This window comes from Jaculus jaculus, chromosome 1 (genome assembly GCF_020740685.1).
Source record: "Jaculus jaculus isolate mJacJac1 chromosome 1, mJacJac1.mat.Y.cur, whole genome shotgun sequence".
NCBI classification, from domain to species: domain Eukaryota; kingdom Metazoa; phylum Chordata; class Mammalia; order Rodentia; family Dipodidae; genus Jaculus; species Jaculus jaculus.
In genome coordinates, this window is record NC_059102.1 from 328,928,552 (window position 1) to 328,945,040 (window position 16,489).

At 40.7% G+C, this 16,489-nt stretch overlaps 1 protein-coding gene across 5 annotated transcripts in view; it reads left to right on the forward strand.

The window, feature by feature from the left end:
* Positions 1-15,211, forward strand: part of Cd46 (CD46 molecule) — an 85,389-nt gene extending 70,178 nt beyond the window's left edge. For 4 of the 5 annotated variants that reach the window (XM_045144814.1, XM_045144825.1, XM_045144839.1 and 1 more), the window contains 2 exons: positions 10,103-10,196; positions 13,141-15,211. In XM_045144814.1, the coding sequence (XP_045000749.1) occupies positions 10,103-10,196; positions 13,141-13,161 (115 nt within the window). In that variant the 3' untranslated portion in view covers positions 13,162-15,211. The remainder of the gene's footprint in view (positions 1-10,102; positions 10,197-13,140) is intronic. The other variant, XM_045144836.1, reaches the window with a different exon arrangement.
* The last annotated feature ends 1,278 nt before the right edge of the window (positions 15,212-16,489 follow it).

Consider the following 16,489-nt stretch of genomic DNA (forward strand, 5'->3'; position numbering starts at 1 on the left):
ACTCATTGGAGAAAAGACAGCCTCTTCAGCAAATGGTGCTGGGAAAACTGGTTATGTATCTGTAGAAGGATGAAAATAGATTCTTCTCTCTCTCCATGCACAAAAATTAAATCCAGATGGACTAAAGGCCTTAACATCAGACCTGAAACTCTGAAATTGCCAGAAGAATAAGTATGGGAAACCCTTCAACATACTGGTTTTGGCAAAGAGTTTCTGAATATAACCCCAACTGCTCACGCAATAAAGCCACATATTAACCACTGGGATCTCATGAAATTACAGATTTAGTACTGCAAAAGACACTGTGAATAAAGCAAAGAGGCAACCTACAGAATGGTAAAAAATCTTTGCCAGCTATGTATCTGATAGAGGATTAATATCTGGATATACAAAGATCAAAAAGTTAAATAATAAGAAATCAAACAAGCCAATTAAAAACTGGGCTATGGAGCTCCAGAGTTCTCAAAAGAAGAAATACAGATGGCACATAAACATCTAAAAATATGTTCTAAATCCCTAGTCATCAGGGAAATGCAGATTAAAAGTACATTGAGATTCCATCTCATTCCTGTCAGATTGGCTACCATCATGAAAACAAATGATCATAAATGCTGATGGGGTTGTGGAAAAAGAGTAACACTTCTACACTGTTTGTGGGAATGCAGTCTGGTCCAGCCATTGTGGAAAACAGTGTGGAGGTTCCTAAAACAGCTAGAGATTGATCTACCATATGACCCAGCTACAGCACTCCTAGGCATATATCCAAAGGAATCATCTCATTTCCTTAGAAGTACATGCTCAACCATGTTTATTGATGCTCAATTCATAATAGTTGGGAAATGGAACCAGCCTAGATGTCCCTCAAATGATGAGTGGATAACGAAGATATGGCACATTTATACAATGGAGTTCTACTCAGTGGTAAAAAAAAAAAAAAAAAAAAAAAAGTAATGAAATTTGCATAAAAATGGATGGATCTGGAAAGGATTATGCTAAGTGAGGTATTCCAGGCCCAGAAAGCCAAGCGCCACATGTTCTCTCTCATATGTGGATCCTAGCTACAGATGATTAGGCTTCTGTGTGAGAAGAAAAAAAACTCAGTAGCAGAGGCCAGTAAGGTAAAAAAAGAGATACAAAGTGAAGAGAAAGGAAGGGAGGAGGATACTTAATAGGTTGGTATTGTATATATGTAAGTAGAAGAATAGATTAATAGGGGTGAGAAGGTACAAAATGAGGTCAGGGGAGGGGATTGAGTAAATGAAAGGTGGAGGGAGGGCTAATCAAAATCTAAAAGGATGTAAATAAACCATATGAAATACTCTGATTTTAGACAATGGAACACTCCAGCGCCATAGATTGTTGCCAGAAAATTTTCAGTGCCAGGGATGGGATACCTTCCAGCGAATTGTTGTCCAGGGAGGTCCCTAATTCCCCCAAAACATTATAGGCCATTGCTGAGGCCCTTGGTTTCCCACCAGGAATCAATGGTAAGACCCTATTGCTGAAGATTCCACGTACTTGGGCTGCAAGGCCACTGAGAAATCCTGCTGGAACTGAGCTGATAACCTCCTCCATGTACCTCAGCTGACAGAAAGCTACCTCCTCACAATTACTGACTGCTGCTCACACAACACATAACCCCCAACCCTCTGGGGAATACCAGCAGCCCCACAGAGGAGAGCCCTCAGTGGAATGGGGACAGGGAAGAGGGAAAAAGATGGAACCAACACATGACATATCCATATAAACTTGAAAGAATTCTCGATGCTGAAGAAAAAGAAAAGCACACATATAAGGAACCTGGAAAAAACAAACCATACACAAATACTAGTTAACACAAGAGAGCAAAGGTAAAACAGGAAGAACTACAAAAAATAAAAAAACTAAATACACACCTTTCAATAACATCTCTTAATATCAACAGCCTCAACGCCCCAAACAAAAGACTTAAGTTTGCAGACTGGGTTAAACAGCAGGATCCTTCAATTTGTTGCCTTCAAGAAACTCACCTTTCTACAAATGATGGACACTATTTTAGGGTGAAAGGTTGCAAAAAGGTGTTTCAAGCAAATGGGCCTACAAAACAAGCAAGGGTTGCTATCCTAGTATCTGACAAGGTAGACTTCAGTCTAACATTAGTTAGGAAAGATAAGGAAGGTCACTTTATATCGATTAAAGGCACACTCCAACAGGAGGACATTACAATCCTAAACATATATGCACCTAACATGGGGGCTCCCAACTTCATCAAACAAACACTATTAGAACTAAGGGCACAGATGACACTGAACACAGCTGTAATGGGTGCCTTCAACACCCCACTCTCATCAATTCATAGGTCATCATGGCAAAAAATAAACTGAGAGAGATCTGGATTAAATGAGGTTATAGAAAAAATGGACCTACAGATATATACATGACATTTCATCTAAACACTACAGAATACACATTCTTTTCAGCAGCACATGGAATATTCTCTGAAATAGACCATATATTAGGACACAAAACAAATCTTAACAAATACAAGAAAACTGAAATAATTCCTTGCATTCTATCTGACCATAATGGAATCAAACTACAAATCAATAGTAAGAAAAGCTATAGATCATACAAAAATCATGGAAACTGAACAATACACTACCAAATGATGAATGGGTCAATGAAGAAATCAAGAAGGAAATCAAAAAATTCATAGAATCAAATGATAATGAGAATACAACATATCAAAACCTTTGGGACACAATGAAGGCAGCCCTATGAGGGAAATTTATAGCTTTAAGTACTTATATTAAGAAATTAGAAAGGTCTCAAGTAAACGACCTAATGCTTCACATTAAAGCCTTGGAAAAAGAAGAACAAGGCAAACCAAAACTCAGTAGGTGGGAATAAATAATAAAGATTAGGGCAGAAATTAATGAAATAAAAACCAGAAAAACAATCCAAAGAATCAATGAAACACAGAGTTGGTTCTTTGAAAGGACAAACAAGATTAATAAACCCTTAGCAAATCTAACCAAAAGAAAGAGAGAAGAGACACAAATTAATAAAATTAGAGATGAAAAAGGCAGCATCACAACAGATATCAGAGAAATGAAAAAAAAAAATCCTCGGGACATACTATAAAAACATACTTCACTAAGTATGAAAATCTGAAAGAAATGTATGATTTCCTTGATTTATATGACCTACAAAATTAAATCAAGATGAGATTAATTGCTTAAATAGACCTATAAGAAGTATGGAGATCCAAGCAGTTGTCAAAAATCTCCCAACTAAAAAAAGTCCAGGACCACGTGGATTCACTGGTGAACTTTACCAGACCTTCCGGGAAGAACTAACAGCAGTGTTTTTAAAACTTTTCCATAAAACAGAAAAAGAAGGAATCCTACCAAACTCCTCCTATGAAGCCAGTATGAACCTGATACCAAAATCAGGCAAAGATAGAACAAAAAAGAAGAAACTTAAGGACCAATCTCCCTCATGAACATAGATGCAAAAATTCTCAACAAAATATTGGCAAACACAATACAAGAATATGTCAGAAAGATCATTCACCCCGACCAAGTAGGCTTTATCCCAGAGATGCAAGAATGGTTCAACATATGCAAATTGATAAATGTAATGCATTATATAAATGGACTGAAGGACAAAAATCACATAATCATCTCATTAGATACAGAGATAGCATTTGACAAAACCATACACAAGTACTAGTTAACACAAGAGAGCAAAGGTAAAACAGGAAGAACTACAAAAAATAAAAAAACTAACCAACTAACCAACATCATGATAAAAGTCCTACAGAGACTGGGAATAGAAGGAACATGTCTCAACATAATAAATGCTATTTATGACAAGCCTACAGCCAACATCTTACTAAATGGGGAAAAACTTGAGGCTTTTCCACTAAAATCAGGAACAAGACAAGGGTGTCCACTGTCCCCACTTTTATTTAATATGGCACTGGAAGTCTTAGCCATAGAAATAAGGCAAGAGACACACATAGAAGGGATACAAATTGGAAAGGAACAGATCAAGTTATCATTATTTGCAGATCACATTATTCTATATATAAAGGGCCCTAAAGACTCTATCAGCAAACTGTGAGAGCTGATAAACACCTATAGCCATGTGGCAGGATACAAAATAAACACACAGAAATCAGTAGCCTTCTTATATGCTAACAACAAATACACAGAGGATGAAATCAGAGAATCATTCGCATTCACAATTGCACTAAGTAAAATGAAATAAAATAAAATAAAGTACCTTGGAATAAACCTAACTAAGGAAGTAAAGGATCTCTAAAATAAAAACTTCAAAACACTCAGGTGAGAAATTGCAGAAGACACTAGGAAATGGAAAGACAACCCTTGTTCACAGATTGGAAGAATCAATATTGTGAAAGTGGCAATCTTACCAAATGCAATCTATACATTTAATGCAATCCCTATCAAAAATCAAATGGTATTATTCACAGAAATAGAAAAAACAATAAAAAATTCCTTTGGAATCACAAAAAAAATCTTGAATATCTAAAACAATACTGAGCAACAAAAATAAGGCTGGTGGTATCACCATACCTGATTTTTTTTTTTTGGTTCATTTTTTATTTATTTATTTGAGAGCGACAGACATAGAGAGAAAGACACATAGAGGGAAAGAGAGAGAATGGGCGCGCCAGGGCTTCCAGCCACTGCAAACGAACTCCAGACGCGTACGCCCCCTTGTGCATCTGGCTAACGTGGGACCTGGGGAACCGAGCCTCGAACCGGGGTCCTTAGGCTTCACAGGCAAGCGCTTAACCGCTAAGCCATCTCTCCAGCCCACCATACCTGATTTTAACCTATACTACAGAGCCATAGTAACAAAAACAGCATGGCACTGGCAGAAAAGCAGACAAGTAGATCAATGGAACAGAACAGAGGACCCAGATGTAAGTCTGGGTAGCTATAGCCACCTGATATTTGACAAAAATTCCCAAAATATTCATTGGAAAAAAGACAGCCTCTTCATTGAATGGTGCTGGGAAAACTGGATATGTATCTATAGAAGGATGAAAATAGATTTTTCTCTCTCTCCATGCACAAGAATGAAGTCCAAATGGATTAAAGACCTTAACATTAGACCTGAAACTCTGAAACTGCTAGAGGAAAAGGTAGAGGAAAGCCTTCAACATATTGGTCTTGGCAAAGAATTTCTGAATATAACCCCAACTGCTCAAGCAATAAAGCCATAGATTAACCACTAGGACCTCATGAAATTACAAAGATTTTGTATAGCAAAAGACACTGTGAATAAACCAAAGAGGCAACCTGCAGAATGGGAAAAAATCTTTGCCAGATATACATCTGATAGAGAATTAATATCTAGGATATACAAAGAACTCAAAAAATTAAATAATAAGAAATCAAACAGCCCAATTAAAAAATGGGCTAATGACCTAGAGAGTTCTCAAAAGAAGAATTAAAGATGTCATATAAACATCTAAAAAATTTTCTACATCCCTAGTCATCAGGGAAATGCAGATTAAAACTACATTGAGATTCCATCTCACTCCTGTCAGATTGGCTACCATCATGAAAACAAATGATCATAAATGCTGACGAGGTTGCAGAAAAAGAGAAACCCTTCTACACTGTTTGTGGGAATGCAATCTGGTCCAGCCATTGTGGAAATCAGTGTGGAAGTTCCTAAGACAGCTAAAAATAGATCTACCATATGACCTGCTATAGCACTCCTAGGCATATATCCTAAGGACTCATCTCATTACCTTAGAGATACTTGCTCAACCATGTGTATTGCCGCTTAAATCACAATAGCTGGGAAATGGATCCAGCCTAGATGTCCTTCAACTGATGAGTGGATAATGAAGATATGGCACATTTATACAATGGCATTCTACTCAGTGGTAAAGAAAAATGAAGTAATGAAATTTGCAGGAAAATGGATGGATCTGGAATGGTTTATACTAAGTGATGTAACCCAGGCCCAGAAAGCCAAATGTCACATGTTCTTTCTCATATGTGGATCTAGCTACAGATGATTGGACTTCTGTGTGAGTAGAAAGAAAACTCAGTAGCAAAGGCCAGTAAGCTAGAAATAAGATATAAAGAGAAAGGAAGGGAGGAGGGTACTTAATAGGATCATACTGTACATATGTAAATAGAATAAATTAATGGGGGTGAAAAGGCCCAAGTGAGGTCAGGGGAAGAGATTAAGTAAAGGAAAGGTAGAGGGAGGGCTAATCAAAATGTAAGAGGATATCAACAAAACCTACTTTTTTGGACAACTGGACACGCAGGAGCCATAGATTGTTACTAGAAAATTTTCAGTGCCAGGGATGGGATACATTCCAGTGAGTTGTTGGCCAGGGAGGTCACTGATATCCCCAAAACATTACAGGCCATTGCTTAGGCCCTTAGTTTCCCACCAGGAATAGATGGTAAGACCCTATTGCTGAAGACTCCACATACTTGGGCTGCAAGGCCACTGAGAAATCTTGCTGGAAACTTCTCCATGTAGACCAGCTGACAGAAAGCTGGATCAAGTCATTCTGCATGCAGTTCAATGGGAGAGAGAGAAATCACCAGTGAAGATACCCAACAGTGGACACTGCAAGCCTTATATTTGGCCAGCCAGGCCGAATGAGCCAACCAGTACACTAGTGGCACGTCTGTCATGGTGGAAAACAACTGCCCTCTAATTGGATTGAAGGTGCTCCATGGGAGGGAATACATCCCTGATACTGAATACCTACAGCAGGGGTAGTCATGAGCTCTAGAAGTGTAACAGTCTGCTGCTGTCTGGCTAAACTTATACACTATGCTCATTAAACTGCCCAGTGAGCACTTCCCTTAATGTTCATACCCTTATATTAATGCTACTCTCTCTTTTGATAGAGAACCTTCTCTTTTCATATGGTAGTGACCTTGGCATGACTCAGAAGGCATCATGGTTCTGGGAAGAAGTGACAGGAGTGCTCAGCACTGCAATATCTCTATCACACCTTCCAAGGCTCAGGGTCCATTGTGGAAGAGGTGGCAGAAAGAATGTAAGAGCCAAAGGAAGGGTAGGACTCCTTACGCCGTGCTCCTCCAGACACAAAATGGCCTGGAAATCCGTGACCTAACAGTGCCTGACACTACCTAAACAAGACCTTCATAATGGGAGGCAAAGGTCATGACATTAAAATAAAAGACAGTCTGATTGAGAGGAGGAAGGGATATGATAGAGAATGGAGTTTCGAAGTGGAAAGTGGGGAGGGAGGGCATTACCATGGGATATTGTTTACAATCATGGAAGTTGTTAATAAAAAAAAAAAACTAAATTTTAAAAATGTGTCTGCAGCAAAATGCGAAGTCTCATGCATAGTCAATATTCTTGTTTTGAAAACTTTATGTCTGACAAAAATAAAACTGGATGTGTACATAACTTCATTTGTAATGACATTCTTTTTTATTTTCCTAGTGTTTATCTCTAATGTGCATTTCTAATTGTGGCCCATGTAACCCCTCCACCCATTCCTTGCATCTCAGATCCTCTGGTTCTCCACTCCCAAGCCAGTGTACTTATGTCTGGAAATGGTTCAGTGATTTGTCACTTGCCTGAAGCCTACATTTTAATTGACTCCGGACCTACAATTCCAGCTCTCCTCCCTACACTTCTCGCTTCCTCTGGCATATAACCATTCTGTGCCAAGTACACATCTTCCATGCCTCTAGCCCACTGTTGCTTAAGAGGCCTACCATCTGTTCAGGACAACACATCTCCAAGGCCAGCTTGTGAACTGTCTTCAGTGAGGTTTCTCCAGCTCTCAAGCCTTTGTTACTTCATTTGAGTTAGTCATATTTAAGGATCTATATACATACATCTAATAGAAGACAACTACTACACTTTAATGCATATGTTGGCTTAAACATCAAATTCCTGCAATGAAAGTATAAAATTCAACTTGTATAACTAATAGAATTTGATTTTGTTGATGCCAAAATCATTCTTGTCTTTGCAGATATGAGTTAAATCAGGCTGTGATGCTATCTACTGTATTCTCCAATGAGTTTTCCTGACGTCCCCCACCCCAGTGGACACTTGTGTTCTGAGTCTGGGATGTGTCCTGGACACTGGGAGGTGTGGTGCCTCTAGAGGGTTCAATGTGCGGCTGAGGCTGAGAAACTCTCTGCCGTAAAATTTCCCAAGGCTGACAGTAAATTCTCTTATGTGAACTAATAAAGATGGTAATACTTAAAATATAGTTTAATTCTATTAAATCAGAAAAAAGATTTAAAGTCTTTTTGAACTTAAAAGTATTGTATGGGCTGGCAGGTAGCTCAGATGGTACAGCACTTTCCTAGCATGCACAAGACCCAGGGTGTGATCCTCAGCACTGCAAAAAATTAGTCTTTCGTTTTCAGATTTATTAACCTTGTTTACTATCAAAGCAAACAAGATTATTTGTAGTTGAAAAATACAGTAGCAACCTCATTGTCAATAGTGAGTTCAAATTATATTGACTATGAATAAAACATTTAAAACTTTTATTTCATATTAGCATGACACTGCAACTGTAGTATATCTTTTAAATTGGCATGAAATATACAGGGAGAGCTTTTAAGATGACAATAAGTCTTTTGCAAGAATTCTGGAGAGACCTGGGTGGGGTGAAGAGAACCTGAATTTGCATTTAAAGTAACTTTAAGGATTAAGGGAGGTAATGTAGTGTTCTAACACTTGTGATGCCTGACAGCTAACATCTACCAAGAATGGATTTTAACAATTTTGCATACTTGGGCTTAAAAGCAGAACTTAACAGATCTACTTCCTTCTAGAGGTGATGCAGAATTAAGTGAATCCAATACATGCTGCTCAAAAATACTGTGCCAGAATGTGTGGGTTTATTCTGGTTCCTCTGAGATGAAGTGACAGCCTGAGACTGTAGCACTGCTGCCCTCCTGTGGACAGTAAGGGCACAGGCAATTGTCAATGCTGAGCCATCCTGAGCCATTTACTTAATTTAGGACTCATTTAGCTCTCTGCTTCTGTGAAATTAACATTCCTCACTGCTTAACTATGGGGAAAATATTCTGAATGCGGCCAGTGGTTCGGCTGTCAGTAAACCATTTTTTCTTCGCCTTCACCTGCTACCGAGACAGACTCGCTGGAAAGCTACCCACCCTGTTTGTTATGTAACTGGAAACCAAAGAAAACCTATGCAGAGTAAGCATATGATGAGTGGATACAATCTGCTTTGCTTTAGCTTTCAAAAGGTTTATGCTGCAAAGGTTGTATGCTGCAATGGCAAACCCTGTTCCAAACCAATGGAACCAGCTTTGGCATCTGGATGTTTGGGAATGTGGGTTCATTGAGGGACCTTCTAATGCTCTGTGAACACATATGTATGGTGTTTGGAGAGAGTCTGCCATCTGATTACCCACCTGTACTTGCAAAGATTCCTTGGAAAAATGGTCTTCAATTTGTACTTGAGGTAGTTCTCAATTACTGAACTACTGTGCATGTTAATCACATGGTGTTACACAGGTTCATATTGTTGGCAGAAATCACTAGACCAAGAGCAGCTCATGGGGGGAAAAGGTTTATTTTGGCTTACAAACTTGAGGGGAAGCTCCATGCTGGCAGGGGAAAATAATGGTATGAGAAAAGGGTGGACATCACCTCCTGGCCAACATCAGGTGGAGCACAGGAACAGGAGAGTGTGCCAAATACTGGCAAGAGGAAACTGGCTATAATACCCATAAGCCCGCCCCCAACAATATATTGCCTCCAGGTGGGTTTATTTCCCAAATCCCTATCAGCTTGGAACCTAGCATTCAGAACACCTAAGTTCATGGAGGACACCTGGATCTAACCACTACACATGGTGATCTTTTCTTTTGGGTGTGCACGTGTGTGCATGTGTATGTGCCCATGCAGTGCCCATGGGCTTGCCTGTGACAGAGTGCATTTGTCAGACCCAAAAATAGGTGCCTACTTCATTACTCTTCTCACCCAGTCTTATTTGAGCTGCAGTATTTTACAAATTCTAGAGCTTGCCTTTTTTTTCCCCATGAGATTTTGTAATTCTAGGGTCTTTGCTCCCCTACAGGACTAGGGTTACAGAGATTCATGGCCATTTCCACCTGTGTATATGGATCCTGGGGATTGAACTTGACTATGGAGCCATCTTTCAAGTCTACATGGTGATCTTAAAACTTTTAATACTGATTTGGAGGTCTCAGGGGAGATATGGTTCAAATTTTTTTCTTTTAATTCTTTGAGATAGGGTGTCATCATGTAGCCTAGGCTGTCTTTAACCTCTGGATCCTCTGCCTCAACACCCAAGTATGCAGCAAGCCCAGTGGAGGTTCTTCATTTCTAGTGAGTTTCCAGGATCTGATGTTTGTGATTACATTTATGGCAAAAAGTTCTTTACCAATCCTATCAAGGACCTTGAAATGGGAAGCCCTACAGCTAATCACAAGGGTCCTTATTAAAAGGTAGAAAAGAAGCCAGGTGTGCTGGTGCACACCTTTAATCCCAGCACTCAGGAGGCAGAGGTAGGAGGATCACTGCAAATTCAAATTCACCCTGAGACTACATAGTGAATTGCAGGTCAGCCTGGGCTAGAGTGAGCCCCTACCTCGAAAAACCAAAAATTGAAACAAAACCAAAAAAAAGGCAGACAAAGCCAGGTGTGGTGGCACACACCTTTAATCCCAGCACTTGGGAGGCAGAGGTAGGAGAATCATCATGAGTTCAAGACCACCCTGAGACTACAGAGTTAATTCCAGGTCAGCCTGGACCAGAGTGAGACCCTACCTCGAAAAACAAAACAAAACAAAAAGGCAGCCACAACAAAAAGGCAGACAAATCTGGCTGTAACCAAGAGTGTGGTACCCATTGAAGCAAAATGTAATTCCTGCTGGCTTTAAGGCTGAATGAAGGGTTACACAGGTGTAAGATATGGTGAAAGACAAGAGCCCTACTTTCCTCCCTTGACTTTCTGGAGTCTTTGTCAGACTCTTGATTTTAGATTTCTGACCCCCAGAACTGTAAAGATTAAAAGGGATGTTTTAAGATATCATGTTTGTATTACCCAGTGACAGGAAACTGATACCTAGTGCCAGAAGCCCTCAGATTGTGACCTGGATTGTAAGGTCTTTTAAGAAACAGAGAAGTGGCTCTCACCCCTGGCTGTACACTAGAATCATCCAGGTCCCACTGCTAGACCAGCTGAAGCAGTGTTAGGAGGAATGAGACCCAAGGGCCACTCATTGTAAGGGTCTTTGGGCAACTGGACAGAAGTCTGGGGTAATGTGCTACTGGGTTAGAATAAGCCCCAAATATAACATGTTCAAGGAGCCATTATAGGCCATCCCAAAGTATGAACACACTAGTCTGCTAGGTATTCCCAAGACTGTACACCATCTTCCAAAGCTGGCTTTGGCCAGTGTCTTAAAGACAGTAAGGCACAGACTTACTTCACTAAACTGGTCAGACTTGACTTGTCTTGATCCTGTTTAGTATGGACACACCTACACACACTTCTGTGGATGGGACACATCTGCCAGTACAGGACAAGACTCAGTGTGCATTCCACTCAACACTTCCTCTTCACAATGTACAGTTGAAAAGTCTGGTAAGACTCAGGCAAGGCTTTGAGAAAGCAATTCTTACCTAGACTGACAGCACGGCTTCATGAGCCTGATTTGCTGGGGTCACCAAAAGAAGTCTGCATAAAAATGACTTCAGAGTCAGGTTTATGCAAAGATGAAAAATAATCCCATTTGAGGGGTACTTTTCACAACTTCATGATATAGCTGTTTAAAAATATTATGCATTTCATAGGTGCTACAATTCTGGGGGGAAAGATCTCAAATCATTATTTTTGTTCTTTGATGCCTAGCTATTTTCTCACGCATACTCATTACAGGACTAAAATTACAACTTTGGGGAAAAGTCATGTCTTTTTATTTGTAATACAAATCAATTTGGAGCTTGGGAGACAGTGAGTAAAATCAGCTTAAAATATAGTTGATACCACAGACCCAAGCTGTCGTACCTGCAGGAGCTGCCATTGTTGACTTCAGCGGGGAAATAAATGAAGCAGGTTGAAGGGTACCCATTCTCACCACCACATTCTGGGAATTAGAACAGGGCTTCTTTAATTGAGAACTGGAAATAGCTCTGCAGCTGTAGGATGTATCACAGTCACTGGGAAGTCATCCTAGCAAATGCTTCATCCGCCTCCTACTCCATCCCACTAGGTAGGGCAGCCGTCTGGGGGAGGACTGTTGGAAAATGGGTTCAGAAAAGGACTCATTATTGAACCCCACTTGTATTATCAGTAGTTCATGGTTAGCCATATAACTCCTATGGAAAGGGTCATTCACTACCTTTCCAAAGGTTCTTTGCCCACAACTCCTTTTACAATCTCTGAATAGCTGTGCAAAATGGTCTCACCCTGTCTTCAAGGGCTGAAAAAACCTCAGCCAAAAGTAGAACTCCATCTGCTATAATGTACAGCTAAGCTCCCCTTTAAGGGCCATCTGATAGCATGTTTGATTAGGTAAGTTTTCTACAGCAACACTGACAGGCAGAAGGACAGAATCCATGCCATCTTAGAGCCAAGGGAAGCTGCTTGGCTCAGTAACATCCTTTGGCCTAGACCTTCAAGGTTTCATGTCTTGACTAATCTTTCATTTTATTTCTTGGCCCTTAAAAATTTCATTCCTGTCTTAATGAACGTCATTTTTAATGTCTGTCTATAGCAATCTACCTCTAATTCCTTATGAACTGGCACAGTAAATTAACCTTCCAGGGCCCATTTTTCATTGCCATAGAATTGTGAATGGGAAATAACAGGTGAAAAATCACAAGCATGATGAATTGAATATAGTAAATTGTTTATTCAAGTCAGTATATGTGAACAGACTCAACAGAAAGATCAGAAACAAACAGTTTATACAATTCAGGGCAGTACTACATGTCAGATAACTCACTGAAGACATCAGATAAAGTATAGCAATTTTCTTAAAAAACCCATTAAACTGACCTTTGCAATAGCATTATACATTCAGTTAAAGAAGTAAGTAGGGCAAGAATGACCTGCCTTCCCTGATCTTGTGCCCATCTACTTTCTAGGAAACCACAGGCCGCTGCTGACCAGATGCCACCAGGCTTCGAGGCTGCTGCTTTTCCCCCTACATCATAACCGATTTCAAATGGTGCTAGACAAAAACAGACTCTGAACACCAGGAGAAATCGGTCAGCCTGTGTAAGAGATGGGCCAATGGGTGCTCCTCAGTGTGCACCTAGAACAGGTGGCAAGTCTGATCTCAGCTGTGCAATGGCCATGGCTGAGTACTTCAGGCATCTTTTGGAGCAGGAAGGCAGTGCTGATGAAGGTGAAATAATCCTCCCTGTACAGAACCCTATCTCACTCCCCATTACAATCAACACCTAACACATCACATAATGAACAGGGCCAAGATATGCTGAAGAAGCCTCACTAACATAATGTTGGAGAAAGTAGATCACCACCTCTGCCCCTGCTTAAAACACTGTACTTAATTTGAACAACCCCCTCCCCCATAATACTTCTCCAGACCCCTAGACTCAAGGGTGAGTTTGCTGATCAAGTCTTCCCTCAACTTCTTGACCAGGATGAAGCAGCAAGAGGAGAGACCCAGTCCCATATGCAGCTGTCCCTTCGTAGTCAGATCTCTGCTATGCTGCAATTCTTACTCCTAAAACACTGATTTCAAATGGTGCTAGATACAAAGATGGGAAAATCTAAGCCACCATGTGAAACCAGCTTCCAGAAGAAGAGGATCTCATCGAAGACAGCAGAGAAGTGTGATCAGAAGACCCAGCCTCAGCCCCGAGGAGACATATCTTCTTGTTGGTACTTGTAACATGACAGAATAATCCATTAGAAAGGAATAGGACAGTCACTCAATGCTTTCAGCAGAGCAGAGAAAGGCAAGACTCCCGTCTACTTTCACACTAGTCACTACAAATTATTACACACGATGAAATAAAATAACCAAATCCATTATTAGAATATTGAAATCTGTACTGCCCTAACTTTATAAAATATTTCTCAACATTCTGTTTATGCAGAATATCTCGCTCCATCAAGACAAAGTGGTCTGTTAACCATGAAACAAAGATGAGTAACCTGAACCAAGGCAACTCTTTCACATGCCCTGTTCAGAGGAGAGGGCACACTCCTTATTACTACCCAATAACACTTAATAGCTAGCAATTTGATTTAACCTCTGGGATGATGTAAAAAGCTGGTATCCAATCACTATATTACATAGATGATTCTCTAATACAATGAGCTTTATTTTTTTAAATTTGCCTGGAAATAAGATTCACAATGTAAACTTCAAATAAGATTCTTTCCCATCATCATTTTTTAAACTTTATTTTAGTTATTTATTGCTATTCAAAAAACTGTGTGTTTTCTCTGATGACACAACCCAGAGAGAGAAGAAACAGAGTACAACTAATTGTTTTAGGTTCCCCAGTGATGTTTTTTTTCTTTTAGGGGAGGGGGTAGAAGTGCCAGGTAAGGCTTCTCTCTTTTATGGCTCCTGGCAATGACACCATGTGCTGCTATAGGGAAAGAAAGAACTAAGTCAAACATCAGAGCTGTGCTATTTAATTCTCCCCACAGTCCTTCAAAGCAGGTATTGTTTATTCCTGCAGAAGAAGCTGGTCCTTAAGTGTAGTCACAACACTTATTGGCCTGTGTTCCTGCCCCCTGCCCACTGCTTTCTGCTCCATGGCTTGACCTCATTTCTCTTGAACTCAAGGGGGTAACAGCTGAGGCAGTCTGAATGAAAGTGGATGGATGGTATGGTATAGTATGTTATACTTGGGAGATGGGAGTCATGGTTTGGGTTCTGGAGAGGTTAGGTTGCCTAGGAGAGCCTGCTTTAGCTCTCCTGCCCTGCTGGTACCTCTGCAGTGCTCCTCAGCAATGGAGAAAATGCTGGAGATGAACCCTAGCGATTCCAACATTGTGTAGGTACAGCTTCTGGTTGGGCCAGCCAGAGAGGAAGCAGCAGGCTCTGCAGCACCTGTGGGGCTTTCCAGGGCCTCAGCCAGGCAGGAAGGCTGCAAACAAATTTACACACAGGCTCTCAGTGACAACACTGGCAACAAACAGATAGAAATAGCTTTAAGTCAGGAGTGTGTTAGATGGCAGTTATTAGCAAGGGTCCAAACTCTAAATGAGGGGAGCAGATGATATTTACATATGAAAATTCTGTTTTTATGATTTTTATCCAAACTATTTCTTAGCAACTTCCCATTTGCCAGTACCCACCATAATCCCTCTTCCTCTGTGCTGAGCACAGGTGGGCTACAGGGACCAGGAGGCACCCTTCTTCCCACAAGGACCTGACTGTACTGTTCCCTTTGTCTGGCTTCTCTCTATCCCACCCTCAGAATGCCACCCCCAGCTGTCCTTCCTGTCTCAGCTAAAGAAAGCCTCCGAGGCTAGCCCAGCTTCCTCTCCTCCAGAATGCACCCACCTCACTTGGTTGTTAGCATGGCATAGAGCTGACATCTTTGTTGTTCTCAAGGGTGATAAACTGAAGTATCTCTCATACTCATGGGACATCATTACAGCCCCACCATTAGACTGATAATCAGCTTAGTTTTCCAAAATAAGAAATCACTGGCAGCTATGGAGATGGTTTAGTGGTTAAAGCCCTTGCTTTTAAAGCCTGCTGACCCTGTTTCAATTCCCACTATTCACATAGTGAGATGCATAAAATGGCACATGAATCTGAAGTTCATTTGCATAGTCATTCTGTCTCTCTCTTGCTTGCTCTCTGATCCTGACTAAATAAATATTATTTAAAAAAAAATAAACTACCAGCATTACACTACTTTAAACACTAAAGTAACAGCCAGGAGTGGTGGCACATGCCTTTAATCCCAGCACTCGGAAGGCAGAGGTAGGAGGATGGCTGTGAGTCTGAGGCCACCCTGAGACTACGTAGAGAATTCCAGGTCAGCCTGGGCTAGAGCGAAACCCTATCTAGAATAACCAAAAACACTAAACTAAGAAGCAGGGAGGACACCAGAGTGATCATTCAAACTTTTTGCTCTTTCTGTCCCACTGGATACAGGATTATTCCAGTTTCAGCACTCTCACATTGCCTGCCAGCCAAGCAATGGCACTTTTCTGACATAAGATGGTGGCTCTTCATTAGTTGAGAGTAGCCAGGCACGGAACCTGAGAGTCATCTGGATCTCTAGGAAGGTATGCCATGAAAACCCCTTGCTGCTGAGGACTTTGCTGCTCAGGTATATCAATGTGATCTCCTCTACTCCCACCCCCACCAACCTAATGGCCCAAGCTTGGCAGGGTTGCCTAGGAAGGAAAACCACCACCCTCACTCAGCAGTCCTGAGAAGGCTACTGTTCATGGAAGAGGTCTGGGCCCCAGTCTGTTCCTCAGTCTAATTTC